Source organism: Astyanax mexicanus, chromosome 16 (genome assembly GCF_023375975.1).
Source record: "Astyanax mexicanus isolate ESR-SI-001 chromosome 16, AstMex3_surface, whole genome shotgun sequence".
Taxonomy (NCBI): Eukaryota; Metazoa; Chordata; class Actinopteri; order Characiformes; family Acestrorhamphidae; genus Astyanax; species Astyanax mexicanus.
The window spans coordinates 9,498,657-9,515,003 of record NC_064423.1 but is presented as its reverse complement, the minus strand read 5'-3'; the positions used below and the strand labels follow the sequence as shown (position 1 = coordinate 9,515,003).

Here is a 16,347-nt window from a genome sequence, read left to right as displayed (position 1 = left end):
GTCACTCAGTGAACTCAACCCTGTTACTCATATTGTAAGACTAATAATGAGTCAAAATTTACTTTATATACTTATATAACCATGTTTGTCCTTGATCTTGTATACATAGCTAAATTCTACAGTTAGCATCTGTTCCTGGGGTAAACCACAACTTAGCCTAGATTTTCAACCCTGTTACTCGCAACCCTGTTACTGTAAGTTACGAAATATATTGCATACCAACTTAAGCATCTAATATAAAAAAAACTGCTTTGATACCTGAGCTTGACGAATCAAACTTTTTGATAGTCTATTACCTGTATTTAATAAATATATGACTAAAAATGATCAAATTGAAGATCAAATTTTCAGAAGTGACAACCCCTGAAATGTACCAAAATCCTGGAATGTCCCATATAACCTATAAAAACTCGCAGGCAAATTTTTTTAACCTGTTGTTTTTGACACTGATGTGACGCCATAGAAAAAGTGGATGTCTAATCAGCCTTCAGTGTTGGCAAAGATCACTTGTTTGATTATACAAATAAAGATTAGAATACTAAAAGACAAACTGCATTTGTGTTTTTTCCAAGTTTTATTTGTTTAAATTCACTTCAGTATTTTTTTTTCACTGTAGAGAAGGATGAGTGAGTGCCAACTTTCAGTGCACTAGTGCCTGTGTGTGCATTTGTTCTGCTTTAGTTCCTATGGCGACCCTCAGGGAACCTCTCAGGCAGTTTGGGGGTCCTTTTCCCCACCTTAGATCCACTCAAAAGATCCTCTGTTTCTTAAGACTTGCAGGATTCAGTGCCAACCCAGCCATAAACAAGCTGGGAGGGTCTACAGAAAAGGCCTGTACAACTTGGGGCTCGGGCCCAGCGCACCCCCACCCCTCCAGCACGGCAGGCCTTGTTGCCCATCAGTGGCTTTGATAGCATCCAGAACTGCGTAACCTTGTAATCTGAAGGCCAGATCCAAAGTGAATCCATTATGGGTAGCAACCTGGAGACACCGAACTTCTGCTTAAAATGAGAGTCTCTATTTCCACCCTGGAGTCCATTATAATCATCGATTGACCTTGTGTGGTACTTGCTATTGATTTCTCTCTCATTTGCTGGAGTTAATTAACTTGTAGAAAAGCCCTCGAGTGGCGTGACACCGTGGACAGCTTTCCGCAACTTCATTAAAGCCTAATCTTTATGAAATAGAAGGTTTGGAGCAAGGAAGGAACATTGTATTAGGATTAGTTTGGGCTGAAGCCACTGTTGTACGCCATGCATAACAAACCGGATTACAGGAGGATGGAAATGTGTCTTTAGTAAAGAGTAGGAATGAGAAACAACAGTCATAAATATCCAGCCTAAAATTGCAACTGAATCTACTCTGTGATGTTCAGAGCATCCATTTTCACCTTTAAAGGAGAAATATGGTGTAAAATGGACTTTTGTTGTAGTAAAACATGATAAAAAGTTCATTCTTTTGATGAATAGCAAGAAGCTTATTAAAAACTACTTTTTACATCCTATAACGTGAGCTTCAGGTCCGAGCACCGCCATTACTTCTGGCCCTGTATGCTATGCTTAGCGGAGTCTATGTAGGTTTTTAATAAGCTTCTTGTGCACTTTTTAAAGTTATTAACGCCTCGTTTTAAATGTCAGGGCTCTCCGGATTCTAGCAAGGAGGTGTGGAGTTACTTTGAGCTGGATAACTGTGGGAAAGGCGATTTATCGGGGGAAAATTATGCCCCGTGTCACCCAGTCTGAAGGGTATTTGGACAAACTGTTAAAAATTCTCAGAATCTCGGAATCTTGGAACGCTGTGGGTAGGTACTTTTTATCATGTTTTACTATAACAAAAGTCCATTTTACACCGGAGTTCTCATTTAAAGCTTTAGGAGACTCACTTTGATTGTTTCTACAGACAGACAACTTCAATAGGACAAGGAAGCTCTGTCTTTAAAGTCTTTGTGATTTCTGCTACTCAACATCCAAATCATCCCAGACACAATCAATGATGTTGAGGTCTGGACTGCTGTGGTCAGACCCTTGTTCTGAGAACAGAAAGAGTTTCAGTCGAAGCGAACGTTGTGGGTTTGATTCCCACGTCTATTAATCTAAAACTGGCAAGGCGCTTTCATCCTTTCAGAGGTATGAGTCTATGACATATTCCCAGCAAGGTTATAATAGCTTTTCATTTTTTTATGATAGTTTAATTTTATTTCCTTTTCAATTCAATTAGATTTAATTAGTTTGTAGAGTATGTTTGATTCACTTACAGTTTTTGTTATTTTGTTCGTTTTCATTAATGATAATAACCTTGATTCCCAGTACACATGCAGCACTGTGCATTGAGGATTGTTAAATGAATGCTCACACAACTTCAAAAATGAAATGGCCAATTCATCTGGCACCCACCAAACAAGAAACTCTTGCTTAATCCAATTCCCACGTCAGTTTCTTGTGATTGTATTTCCCGGTGACTTAAAGGTCTCCAAAGCCAACACAGTCTTGTAAAGAATGGTGGATGAGGTTTCTCCAGTAGTTCAACATTTTATCCATTGTTTAGAGCATGTTCACCTCTAAAGTTTGACCTAAGGAAGTTGTTTGACCTAAAGAAATATCAGAATCTATCACAAATAGAGTCGCTTGAGGTATGCTAAAGCTAAAGCGCATTTGGACAAGCCAGCTTCATTTTGGACTAAGGTCCTGTGGACTGATAAAGCTAAAATTTAGTTATTTGGAGGGAGTTTATTTATGCATGGAGGAAAAAGAACACAGCATTCCAAGACAAACACTTTACTGCTCCCCACAGTAAAATATGGTGGTGGTTCATCATGCTGTGGAGCTGTGTGATCAGTGCAGGTACTGGGAATCTTGTAAAAGTTGAGGGTCGCATGGGTTCCAGTCAATATCAGCAGATTCTTGAGAACATTGTTTAAGAATTAGTGAGAAAGTTGAAGTTAAAGTTGTGCTGGGGCTGGATACTTCAACAAGACAACGACCCCAAACACTAAACACTGCTCAAAATCTATTAAAACATTCATGCAGAGGAACAAGTACAACATTCTGGAATGATCATCTCAGTCCCCAGACCTGAATATTATTCAAATCTGTGGTATGATTTAAAGCGAGCTGTTCATGGTCAGAAACCTGAATCAAACCTGACTGAACTGGAGATGTTTTGTAAAGAAATATGGACTAAAATACCTTCATTAGAAGCTGTATATCAATTTATTTCTTGGTGATCAGTAATACTGTGGAGCTTTTAAAGCAGGATGGTACTTAACACAGCTCCAGTAAAGTTCTGTATAGAGACAAGTTGGTCAGAGAGCAGACCTTCAGACAGGCGGGTGAAACACCATCTGGCCTTACTGCCTTTCTGTCAGTTGAGGAGTTCACGCTCTCAGGTTTTAAGAGTTCAGGATGGATGGTTGGCAGGGTGGCAGTCTCAGTGGCAGAGCTGAGAGGAAAGGTGCTGATGTTTCTGCTGTCGTTTGAAAGAAGTGTGATTTGGAGCCGGAGAAGCGTGCAAAACTGGGATTTTCAGATCTGCTTGTCAGCCGGATGATGATTCCTTATTATCTAGAGATGTACAGTGGCATGAAACAGTATTTGTACTTTTGTTTTTGCATTTTTGTCCTACTTACATTTTTCAGATTATCAAACAAACTTTAATATCAAACAAATATAATCTGAGTAAATATAAAAAGCACATTTTAAATGATAATTTCATGTATTAAGAGAAAAACTATCCAAATCAATCTAGCCCTGTGTGAAAACTGTTTTTCTCCTATAAATTAACTGTGATTAATCACACTTTTTGGAAAGCTGAGTTCAAATTCACTACTAACCAAAACCAGGCCTGATTACTGCCAGACCTGTAGAATCAACAAATCACTTAAATAGAACCTGTCTGACAACATGAAGCAGATAAAAGATCTCAAAAACATCACATTATGCCCCGATCTGAAGAAATTCAAAAACAGATCAGAAAACAAAATCATTGATCATCTATCAGTCTGGAAAAAGTTACAAACCAATTCCAAACCAAACCAAAAGGCTTTGGGACTCCAGTAGACCACAGTGAGAGCTATTATTCACAAATTGAGAAAACATGGAACACTGGTGAACCTTCCCAGGAGTGACTGGCCTACAGAAATTATACCAAAAGGGCATAAACAACTCATCCAGGAGGTCACAAAAGACCCCAGAACAACATTTAAAGAACTGCAGGTCTAACTTGCTTCATTGAATGTCAGTGTTAAAGATTCAATAATAAGAAAGAGACTGGGAGAAACTGGTCTCTGTGGGAGTGTTCCAAAACAAAAAAACACTGCTGACCCAAAAGAACAAAACAGCCCATCTAACATTTACCAACAAACATCTTAATGATCTCCAGAACTTTGGGTAAATATTCTTTGGACTGAAGAGACAAAAGTGGAGCTTTTTGGAAGGTGTTTGTCCCGTTACATCTGGCATAAAACTAACACATAATTTCAGAAAATTACATCATACTGAATGTAAAACATGGTGGTGGTAGTGTGATGATCTGGAGCTGCTTTGCTGCTTCAATGTCTGGACAACTTGCTGTAATAGATGGAACCAGGAATTTTGCTGTTTAACAGACAATCCTGAGAGAGAATATCCAACCATCTGTTCATGACCTCAAGCTCAGGTGTACTTGGGTTCTGCAGCAGGACAATGACCCAAAGCACACAAACAAGTTCACCTCTGAATGGCTCTGAAAGGTTGGAGTGGCCTAGTCAAAGTCTGATTTAGATGCTGTGGATGATCTTAAACAAGTGTTTTTTTTTTATAAATAATAAATACAATCATATCAGCATGTTTTATCTGCTGACATCTGCCAAGGCCGTTTAATAATCAGATTAATACTGAGACTGGGGATTAGAGCCATTTAAACCCTACTGTGAATGTAAGCGATATTATTAAGCAGATTAGACTGCTAAATTCCTTAATACACCAATACACAGTCAGAACCAGCTTACAGATCATACGCTCATGCTCATATGCTCTTTGCAGATGTAACATGGCTTTGCTCAAATTGACATCTTAATAATGATAATACAAAACTATCAAAGCTATGATGTACACTATGAGGACAAAACTATTGGGACAACTACTCATTCATTGTTGCTGTTTTTTTTTTTTTTTTGTGAAACCACAACTATATTTAATGCAGGAGATGCTACACATACAGGTGCATCTCAAATTTTTTTTTTAAATAATTTCAGTAATTCAGCTCAAAATGTGAAACTCATATATGATATAGATGTATTACACACATTGTGATCTACTTTGAGCATTTATTTATTTTATTGTTGATGATTATGGCTTACAGTCGCTTAAAAAATTATAAATATATTTAATGAGTATTACAACTGTATTACTATTATACACTGAGTATATTAGAAATGTACTAGGAATAGATGTTAAATATATTTAGATTTTTTTTTTAGTTCTGGTAACACGTTTCATGGCTTAAAATCTTTGAATAAATAAAAAAGAACATGTTTCTGTGTCTGACAGCCAGCTTAATAAATAGTTAGGATGAATTAAGTTCTCCTGCCCAGCTGGACAAAATAGAGTTCCCCAGGCAAATTCTCACAGCAGTAAATTCTTGATTGTGGCAAATCACAAAAGATTAAAGCATGTTTTTCATATGCAAGTGAATGTTAATGGTTCATAAGTAAGAACTATAACTAGCTATTTATCTAACTATAGCTAGTTAACTAGCCAGACAAACAGAGTACATCTGTTATAGACAGTATTAACACCAATACAGACACTTTTACAACCTACAACAGGTGTTTTTCTTTTTTTTCTTTTTTGCAACTGTATTAAGGGCTGCAGGTAAAAATTAATTTTGTTATATAACTAGCCAGACAGCTAATGATATCTTAAGTCTTTTACAGATGATCATACTTTCAAAGCTAATTAAAAAATGGACAAGATTTTTTATAGGAAGTCAGCTTAGTCATAACTTTTTGTTTTGGCAGTTATTAAGTTAATATAATCTAAATATATATATTTTTATTAAAAGCTAATTCACCATACTTGCATGTGCTACACACATTGTGTTGGATCAACATAATTCTCTCAGCAGCTGGCATAACTCTAAGACAAGACTATTGCAAACTAATGTACTTTTTTTTTCTCCATTTTTTGTTGGGCTAGTGCTTTAATTTTCAGTGAGTGAAATCCTGCATTGCTTTAAAGCTCCTTTGGGTGGCGCCTCTCAGCAAGTGTTCTCTTGTAGGCCTGCTCTTCAGCAACAATGGGAGGGTCTCTGATGTGTCTCTGCTCAGTTGCTGGGTGTTGACCTTGTTTACCAGAAGTTACTCTTGTGTGAAGTCGTGGCACCCGGCCTCACGAGGGCACACAAACTCAGCCTGCTCACTGAAATGTGGCCAAACCAACAAATCCACCCTCCACCCAACAATAATATCAAATACAGACATATATAGTAAATGTAAGTAGTGGCAGTGCCTTTATAGAAGATGACTGTTACTGTTTAATATCAGAATTCATGATCCAGATAACATACACTTGTGGGCCCTGTATGGGTGGCCCTGAGACCCAGTATGTTTTTACCACTGGTTCAGTGATGGGGCTCATCAGGGTCAGTGATGACTTTCGAGATTAAGCAACTGCTTTTACAACCATTTTCTTCTACGTTTTATGGCGAATCTAGCCAAAATACTGTATTTCCCACACTAAATAAACAATTTTTTAACCCAGTAAACTTTCCTCACTAAAATGATTATATATTATCTAAACTTATACTTTGCTTAAAAATATACTTTGCTTAATTAAAACAGCAAGTACACCTAAATATTGTGTGTATTTTGTTTAGACATTTGTAGAAACATTGCATTTTAATTAGAGTAGTTAACATGACTTGAGACCAGTTTTGTATTGTGATCATTTTTTGTATTGTATTGTATTGCGATCACTTTTTTTTGTATAAACATTACTATTTTTTTGTTTGTTTGTGTTATATAGATGGAATCTGATTTTCTTTTATTGATGTTATGTGCGTTATAATAGATTTTTTTATATTATTCAGGTAGAGGCTTTATTTAAGCCCATTTTAGGTTTTTGCCTCTACCTGCACTGTATTTTATTGCTATTTGTGTTTTGTATCTGTTCTTTTTTGTTAGTGCAAAAATAAAAATTCAAATTCTAATTTTACCTAATTTTACTAGTGTGTCACTACAAGCCAGGTTGCTGGTGTTGGGAATGCATGTAGTGCGACACCACAACCTTGGTCACCAAAATTCCCCCTCCGGGATCAATAAAGTATCTGTCTGTCTGTCTCTCTGTCTGTCTGTCAGCAGGATCACTAATGCTGCTAGCACGACACTACAAGCCAGGTCGCCAGGATCGCTAATGCTGTTAGCACAACACTACAACCTCAGTCACCAGGGTCACTAATTCTAACTCTACCTCTAGCGTGACAATACAAGCCAGGTTGGCAAGTTCACTAATGCTGCTAGCCCCACAATGTACCAAAACCTGCTATAGAACTTGTAGTCAGTAGTAACCAGTAAGAATAAATTCTTATTTTTTATTTATTTTAGAATAGAAAATGCTCCGTTTTAACTAATTGACAAACAGATTTTCCTATAGTGAACCTTAATTTATGTAATTTTAAGATTTTTGTAAAAATGACCAAAATGTTATTCTTAAAAATATATTGCAAAATTTTTGTAAACTTATTATTAAATAATATAATAAAGTTTATTTTTTTTTGTAAAGATGACCAACAATAATGTGCTAGTTGTTTCTTTAGCTTTTTATGTAATTTCAGTTTAATTTCTTTTATAAAAAAAATACCAAAAATATTGCATTGTATTTTTAAGTAAAACTAGCCCTTCGTTATTTTAGAGTGCTGTTTTGTGTCCTGGGTTTTCATCGTACGCATTGTTTCGGGTTAGCATTCTTAGCAAGTTGAGTTAAAAGCAAAATTAAATGGAGTTTTTTGCACATTCAAAGCCATGAAAACATGTCTACAGAGAGAAGTTGAACAGTATTGTAGGTACAACTTGTGTAAACACTAGTGATAATAAACTGTATAATACTACGGATTTTGCTATTGTTGATGTGTGGTGCAGACATCTTTCATTCTGACCTCGGGGTTAGTTAGGGCAAAATATTTAGGTAAACTTCCTTACATTAATGCAGCATTAGCCACAAACTAACAGGTCTTAAAACAATAGCAAACAAACATTGAAATCCTACATAATTAAATAATAATAATAACATTGCTAATAAATGGGTTATAAATAGGGCTATTAATATTAAATCGTTAACGCACACAATTAATTTGTATTCAGTAATGCTTATACTTCTTTCAGTGAGATGAATAGAAATAGCTTTTGGTATTCTATGTGATGCTCTCTCTGGGTGGGGATGATCTACAGCAGAAATGACACTTAGCAGTGCAGGCATGACTTTTTCACATCGTTCTACCGGTTCTACACAACCACATGCACCAAATCTATTAATACATGATGTGGCATTTACACACAGAACCTTTGCTTCACTTTGAGCATCTTCTTTCTGCTGTGGTTGCTCTCTCTCTCAAACCAGACCTGATAATAACTATTTATGCTTAGCTAAAAAGTCCTATTCTACATCTTTGTGCAGTTTAAATATGTTTGTGTGGAAATATCATAATTTAAAGTCACTTACTCTCCTTATACAATCCTAAATCAGAAGAAGAAGACCAAATTATATAAATCACACATGTGCTGGATCTCCGCTTTTAAGCCATCCGTGCAGTAAAAACACACATACACACCAGTGAGCACACTGAGAAGACACACACAGTGATAGTGTAAGCACACATGCCTGGAGCAGTGGGTAGCCATAACTGCGGCAAACAGGAAACAGTGAGGGTTAAGGGCCTTGTGTGAGGGCCCAAATGGCTGAACCAGGTATCGAACACCTAACCTTGTTGTTGATGGTCCTGTACTGTACCTGTTGAGCCATTACTGCCTACAGAAATCAGAAAAGGTTTACACAAGACAGAAAATAAAAATAAAACACATTACATTTCTTACATTTACTTTGTTAAATGATTTAAAAAGGTTTTAAAACAATGTCCCTTTCCAGGATGCAAAGTGGTCTAGCAGGCTAAGCGCTGCCACTATGATAAGGAGCTCGCTGGTTCGAATCCCGGTCATGTAGCTTGCCAACCAGCTGCCAGAGCCCTGAGAAAGCACAATTGGCCTTGCTCTCTCTGGGTGGGTAGATGGAGCTCTCTCCCCTCATCACTCCCAAGGGTGATGTCGATCAGTACAAGGCGTCTGTGAGCTGATGTATCGGAACCGCTGCGCTTTCCTCTGAGCACGCTGTGATGCTACTCGGCAATGATGCATCAGCAGCAGTTCGAAAAGAGGCGATGTCTGACTTCACATGTGTTAGATGAGGCATGTGCTAGTCTTCACCCTCCTTGTGTTGTGGCATCACTAGTGATGCAGGATTTGTCAAGTCTTACAATAAAGAGTTATATTTACAAAAGCCAATTCAAATTGTACTGTGTAAAACAGAAGCCTTATCTTAGTTCCAGAATCCGTGGCATCAATTTCTCTGGGCTCGAAGATATCAGGAATGGACCATCATCCAATGGAAACATGTATTGTGGTCAGACAAATCAATATTCCAGATCTTTAGTGGACGAAATGTATGATTTCCATCTATATGCTATACAAAAAACAAACAAAAAAAACATCTATATCTTAGAGCAACTTGTGCTGTCATCATGTTTCCAAGGGACTTTCATATTTAATTTTCAAAACCACATGCTACACACATTACAATCTGCAGTCTTAACCTCTGCCCAATAGAGAATTTCTTGAGAATTGTGAAATAAATGCAACAAAGACTGTATACTGTTGCATTATCACACAGCTAGTAAGATTAACAGTGTACATGATTTAATATACTATTTAATATTATTTAAATATATTGCCATTTATCAGTTATATCAGATTACATATTTCATAAAGGCTTCATCAAGCTATTGGTTGAACAGTAAGCTATATCTATAATATATTAAATTATTTAAAATGTGCATATAAAGAGCTAATGCAAAGATGGTATGTGCTTTGGACTCCTTTGTAGGTGTTTTTAGGCTATGTCTGTAGGTTATATCTGTAGGTTATAAACCACCACCAAGCTAAAACCTCTACTGTGTGGTCAGTGTAGGACGACGTGTAAGCTTAGTTTGATATGAGACCTAAAACCACACAGAATTATTTTCATATATTTCCGTTCATGACCTGACAGCACTGGTGATTATTCTTGTGAAAAGAGCAGATAAGCTCAGTGCTGTGCAAATACAGTCCTGTGAAAAAAATACTTGCAGCTTGCTATGATAATTACATTTTTAAGAATAAAGAATTTCACACTTTTAAGTAAGTTATTGTCCTTAAACCTGATATCTGTTTGTGTCAGCCTTCTCAGTAACAACTGCGGCAGCCTGCAGATATTCTGGTCATTGTCCTGCTGAATAACCCAACTGCACCTGAGCTTTAGGTCACAAAATGATGGACTGATATTCTTTATTAGGATTTGATAGGATGCAATAGAGAGCAGAAAGTCATGCTCTGCAAAAGCAAAGCTGCACCAGGCCATGACACTACCACCACCATGTTTTAACTGTTCCCTTTTTTACTATAGATATTAAGCCAAATCTGTCCTTTGTGCAAAATATGCAGAAGGAAAAATTAATGATTACCCTTAAGGTTCATATTGTTGAATCTTACAGTTTAAAACAAACAAAAAGCAATCTACCTTCTGAACTTATCAGTATCAGCACTGTGTTAACATGGTTAAACTCTGTGTAAAACCATTAAAGGCACATAACAGGTAAGAAACTCAAAAAATATGCTAACACATTACCAGAGCTCTAGAACGTTTGTGTTAAAATATTTATGTGTCTTAAAAACAAACAGCACTAGTATTATTTCCTCAGTAAAAATGCAGTTAATGTAAGTTCTGCTAAAAGCTAGCTACTTTGAGTAATGAACAAAAGGTTGTGATGGGTGACCAGCCTCATTCAGCCAAGACTTTTAATCACTTAAACCCTTAAAAGTGTAACCTGACCTTTTAGGATATAGCAGAATATTATATACAGTCTAGAGAAGAACATCTCTATGGAAGATTAAGTTTTGTGTCATGGTTGAAATATATGGGAATGGGTGGAGCTATGCCTCATACTGCAACCAGCCAGCAGAGGTGTTAGACCTTTTGCGACTTCACTTTTGTAGAATCATTTATAATGTTTATAAACAGTCACTGTATGGATCGATGTTCTTTTGCACGAATGCGGTGTAAGATTTTCACCGGAATGTTGGACATTTAGGGCCAATTTAGCATTCTATAGCGCACCAGTCAATTAAGCATTGCGTAGCTTGATTTAGGACATGTCAGTGTGTCTTTGGTGGCATGAGGGTGCAAAAAATGTGCAAAAGGTATGTACCAATGCTCTTAATTAATCATAGGTGCTTTTGGTTGTGCTCTGACTGGCGCATTGATATCTTAACAGTGCGGAACTTTTGCACGTCTCAGCAGAGGATTCTGACCTGCATGTTCATGCTGTGAAGGTACACCAGCAGTTTATTAAGAAAATTAACGTTAAAGTTTTTTTATTCCTTAAGACCTACCCGGACAGGATTAGTTTCTCGGGGAAAAATTTCACACTTCTACTCAGTGATAAAACTCCGTCGTCCGGATTACAATTGAGAAAACAGGTGGATCAGTGGGTTTTTAGGCTTTTTCGGTCACATGACATTACGTTTTGTGGCCCCATATTTTCACCCGCCGCTGTGTTTATGTGGATCTCTGTGAAAAATCCATGCCTGAAGTGTAATTACGGTGCGTGGCAGTGGACAAATAGCTATTTTATTAAAGGCGAGGTGACGAAACTCAGAGAGGTGGATCCAGACTCGCTCACTGAACGTTAAAAAAAAAACATGCACATGGTCAATCTGGATGGGAATAAAATCAAAGAGGACCCCCAATAAAAGAGAAAATGACACCAGGACCCCCTGAGAAACTAATCCCGTCCTATATTCTGTTAATTTTTGATGTATTAGCTGGATTTGCAGCTCAATTTTTTTTGTGTGAAATGTCTTGCATGGCTAAGATACGATTATTTGGCTGACTGTTGTCAGGGTTTTAATCAGTCAATCAAGTACCTGTATTTTCCGCCGCCAAGATAAATATAGACCATATATTTACCTGAACACACCTTACTTCCAGACCACCATGCCCATCAGTGTAGATACATTCATAAACTTTGTTGTTATAATAATGGCACCAGCACAAGGCATGAAAGTGAACTGTTGATGGGGTGTAAGATAGCAACAAGCATCAAAACACGCCTTTTGCAGGGTGTACGAAAGGGCCCTTAGTATCAGCTCATTAGTTGAGCTGCTGTTGACAAGAAACTTTGTTCTACATCCTCTTTAAGCATGGCAGCCCGCTAATATGGGAAGTAAGAACTTTTAAAGAGGAATCTCAGACTTTCCCACAACAACCACAGAAGTACTGGTGCAACTGCTGCTGAAAACATTTCCTCAAGCCATATTTTATATTACAAAAAAGTTGAGAGAAATGGAATTAAACCCACTGTAAAGCTTTAACACCTAAGCCTCGCAACCTGTATGCTGTCTGACATCACAATTATAAATAGGAGAACTTGCGAAGAGGAAGTCATGGTCTCTGCAACACTCGGTTCTCTCAGGGTTGTGTCAATTCCACCTCCTCCCTTCGCTGAACGTGTTTCACAGTTATGCCAATACAGAGCTGTAGTGCTGTGATGTGCTAGAACACCATAAAGGGAGAGCATAAATGTAGGGGTAGGGGTATGTGATTTTTTATATGCTGAACTGTCATGATAAGCTATTTTCAGCATTCTGTGGTTCTTATTAAGGCTTACAGTGCACTGACCATCTGTTTCTTTCAACAAAAGAGATTTACTTAGCATTGTTGGGACTTTGTTTTTAGGTGATTCATTGTGTATTCATGGCTTTTAATGATGATTTTCTTTCTTTGTTAGTGAATACTCTGTTTCAACTGGTCAATCCTCAGAACAAATAATTTTTTTGTTATGGATAAAGTGCCCAACCCATGTAGTTGAGTTAAAATGGTGATTTGTCCATTGTCCTATTATCAGTTCTTAATAAATTAATTGCTTATTCAACTTATTTTAAATGAAAATACTCTAGTATCTCTCTTGGTTCTCCAAGCTTTATTCAAATCTACAAGATTATCTCATAGATTATCTCAGTAAAACAAGGCAATAAAACAAAGTAAAAACAAGTAAAACTAACCGTACAGTTGCACAAAAAACACAACGAAATTAAACACAAAAAAAGAAAGATCAAATTATTAGCAAAATAATTCCATCAGTTTGTGACAAGTCATCCATGCCATGCTGAAGTTTGCTAGTAGTCCCAGCCCATCATACAACCACCACTATGTTTAACTGTTGTTATCAATTATTGTGGAAACATGACAGTTGGTTTAATCATTTCCATGTTTTAATTATGACAGAAAATATGCCAATTAGGCAACTCTTCCCTTTATTTTTTTGAGTAACCACTCACAAAGCAGAACAGATGCTGTAACAGAAACACTTTCCATAAAAAACACTAAGACCAAGACTAGTTAAATGACTAGTCAAATGTCCGTATAGATCTGCATACCTTATAATATATAGTAGGACATATAGATCTGTATCTGATCCTGCTTCTAACACTGATGTCATTTTAGGCTAAAATGTCTCAGCAGTTCCACAGTGTGTTACTCGAGTGTACTCGAGTTCCTGCTTGTCTCCACATCTCTATCTCTCTGTCTATCTCTCTATCTCTCTCCCCACCTCCCAGCCCGTCCACACACACTGAACTCCCCCGGTCATATTGGACCTCGGCGGGAGGAGGCGGGGTGTTTTCGGAGGGGGAACTTCTACCGGAAACCCAACTTTTTCTTTCTTCACCTCAAACTTAGAGAGAGAGAGAGAGAGAGAGAGAGAGAGAGACTGACGGAGAGTAAGAGACACTTAAAGAGAGAATTAGGAAGTGACACAGAATTAGAGAGATTTAAAGAGAGACAGAGAGTTAAAAGGAGAGAGACAGTATTACAGACAGTTAAAAAAAGGATAAAAAATAGAGAGAAAAAAAAACGGTTAAATATCGTCATTGTTTATTTTTATTGACGGTTCTGTTAATATTTTCATTGATGTCTTACTATATGTTCAGTTTTTGACATTTGAGTGCTTTGGTGACATTGTTTTCAAAACAGTCATGCTAATAAAGCCAACTTGAATTGAACTGAATTGACACAAAATTAGACAGAAACAGTTAAAAAGAGAGAAAGACGTAGAATTAGAGAGAGAGAAATGGGGTGGATAGAGAATTAGAGAGAAAGGGAAAGACAGTTAGAGAGAAAGAGAGACAGAATTACAGAAAGACAGTTAAACAGAGAGACAGAGATACACAGAATTAGAGAGCGAGACAGATAGACAGTTAAAAGAGAAAGAATTAGAGAGAGTAAAAAAGAGAAATATACACAGAATTAGAGAGAGAAAGAGGGAGGCACTGAGAGAGAGAGCAAGAGACAGAGAGAAAGAGAGAGAGATAGAGAGAGATATAGAGAGAGGCTGACAGAAAGAGGGAGACTGACAGAAAGAGAGAGAGAGAGACACTGAAGGAGCAATAGAGAGAGAAAGAGAGCGAGAGACTGTGTGTGTGTGAGAGAGAGAGAGAAAGACAGTTAAGTAGAGAAAGAGAGACAGAATTACAGAAAGACAGTTAAACAGAGATACAGAGATACACAGAATTAGAGCGTGAGACAGATAGACAGTTAAAAAAAGAGAATTAGAGAGAGTAAAAAAGAGAAATATACACAGAATTAGAGAGAGAAAGAGGGAGGCACTGAGAGAGACTGACAGACAGAGGGAGACTGACAGAAAGAGAGAGAGAGAGAGAGAGACACTGAAGGAGCAATAGAGAGAGAAAGAGAGCGAGAGACTGTGTGTGTGTGTGTGTGAGAGAGAGAGAGAGGCAGCACCGTTAACTACATCTCCTCACGCCTCGCAGTTCCTCGTTTCTGAAGCTTCGCGTCATGGTGGATTGGAGAAAGTCTGCAGCGAACAGAAGCGAGATTAATCCGTGTGACTCAAGATAAAGTCCTCCGAGCGCTTTCTGCTCCCGGAACCGACCTTTCACTGCTTTATCATGGAAGATGTGAGTATGTTTACTGAGTGTTGGTCTTCCTGCTCCTTCTAACTTTACTCGCGTTACTTCTCCTCCACTCTCTCTCCCTCTCTCTCTCTTTCTCTGTGTGGATTAAAGTACACAAACACAGCCCGAGCTGAGGAAACCTGAGAAAAACCTGCTAAGAAACCTTCAAATACGCTTAAAGAGACGAACCAGTAAATAGCGCCTCTCCTTCTGAGAGCCCGGCCTGAGAAACTAACACTAAACAAACAGCCTCCAGCTCTTAACTTACACCCCAACTTACTTACTCCGTGCAGACAGACCGACAGACAGACATCATCTCTACTACAGGCCTAAACAGCAGCAGCAGCAGAGCGTCTTCACACTTCACCCCCTTTATACACACCCATACACACACCACATACACAAACAAGTTAGCCCCTGCTAGCTAACTCACTTACCTCTAACTTCTGTTCATTAGCGCGTTATTAACTGTACATTAGCTGTATAAGTCACCCCCCCGGCTCTGAGAGAGAGGCAGTAAACAGATAAACTTTGGTTTAGAGCTTTAGGATACTGTGTGAAACTGAGCTGCACCTGTTCACCTGCTCATACAACGCCCCTTATAACAGCACTGCAGCTCCATACAGCCTGCACAACACAGTGCCTTACCTACTGCATGTACACACATAACCAGCTAGCATTTCAACGTTGAATCAACATCGTGATGTTATGGTTAAATCAATGGTTGAATAAACGAGGATGTTATAGTTGAACCAATGTTTAATCAATGTTGATGTTATGGTTGAATCAATGGTTGAATTAACGAGGATATTATAGTTGAACCAATGTTTAATCAATGTTGATGTTATGGTTGAATCAATGGTTGAAATAACGAGGATGTTATAGTTGAACCGATGTTTAATCAATGTTGATGTGATGGTTGAATCAATGGTTGAATAAACGTGGATGTTATAGTTGAACCAATGTTTAATCAATGTTGATGTTATGGTTGAATCAATGGTTGAATTAACAGGGATGTTATAGTTGAACCAATGTTTAATCAATGTTGATGTTATGGTTAAATCAATGGTTGAATCAATGTTGATGTTTTGATT

General features: G+C 37.6%; 1 protein-coding gene and 1 long non-coding RNA gene across 2 annotated transcripts in view; one reads left to right on the top strand and one right to left on the bottom strand.

The window, feature by feature from the left end:
* Positions 1–16,347, bottom strand: part of LOC125782198 (uncharacterized) — a 374,822-nt gene that overhangs the window by 161,732 nt on the left and 196,743 nt on the right. The gene's annotated exons all lie outside the window — the stretch shown is intronic.
* plekho2 (pleckstrin homology domain containing, family O member 2) overlaps positions 14,362–16,347 on the top strand; it is a 45,423-nt gene continuing 43,437 nt past the window's right edge. Inside the window, exon 1 of the mRNA XM_007260221.4 lies at positions 14,362–15,256. Within this exon, the coding sequence (XP_007260283.3) occupies positions 15,248–15,256 (9 nt within the window). The 5' untranslated portion in view covers positions 14,362–15,247. The remainder of the gene's footprint in view (positions 15,257–16,347) is intronic.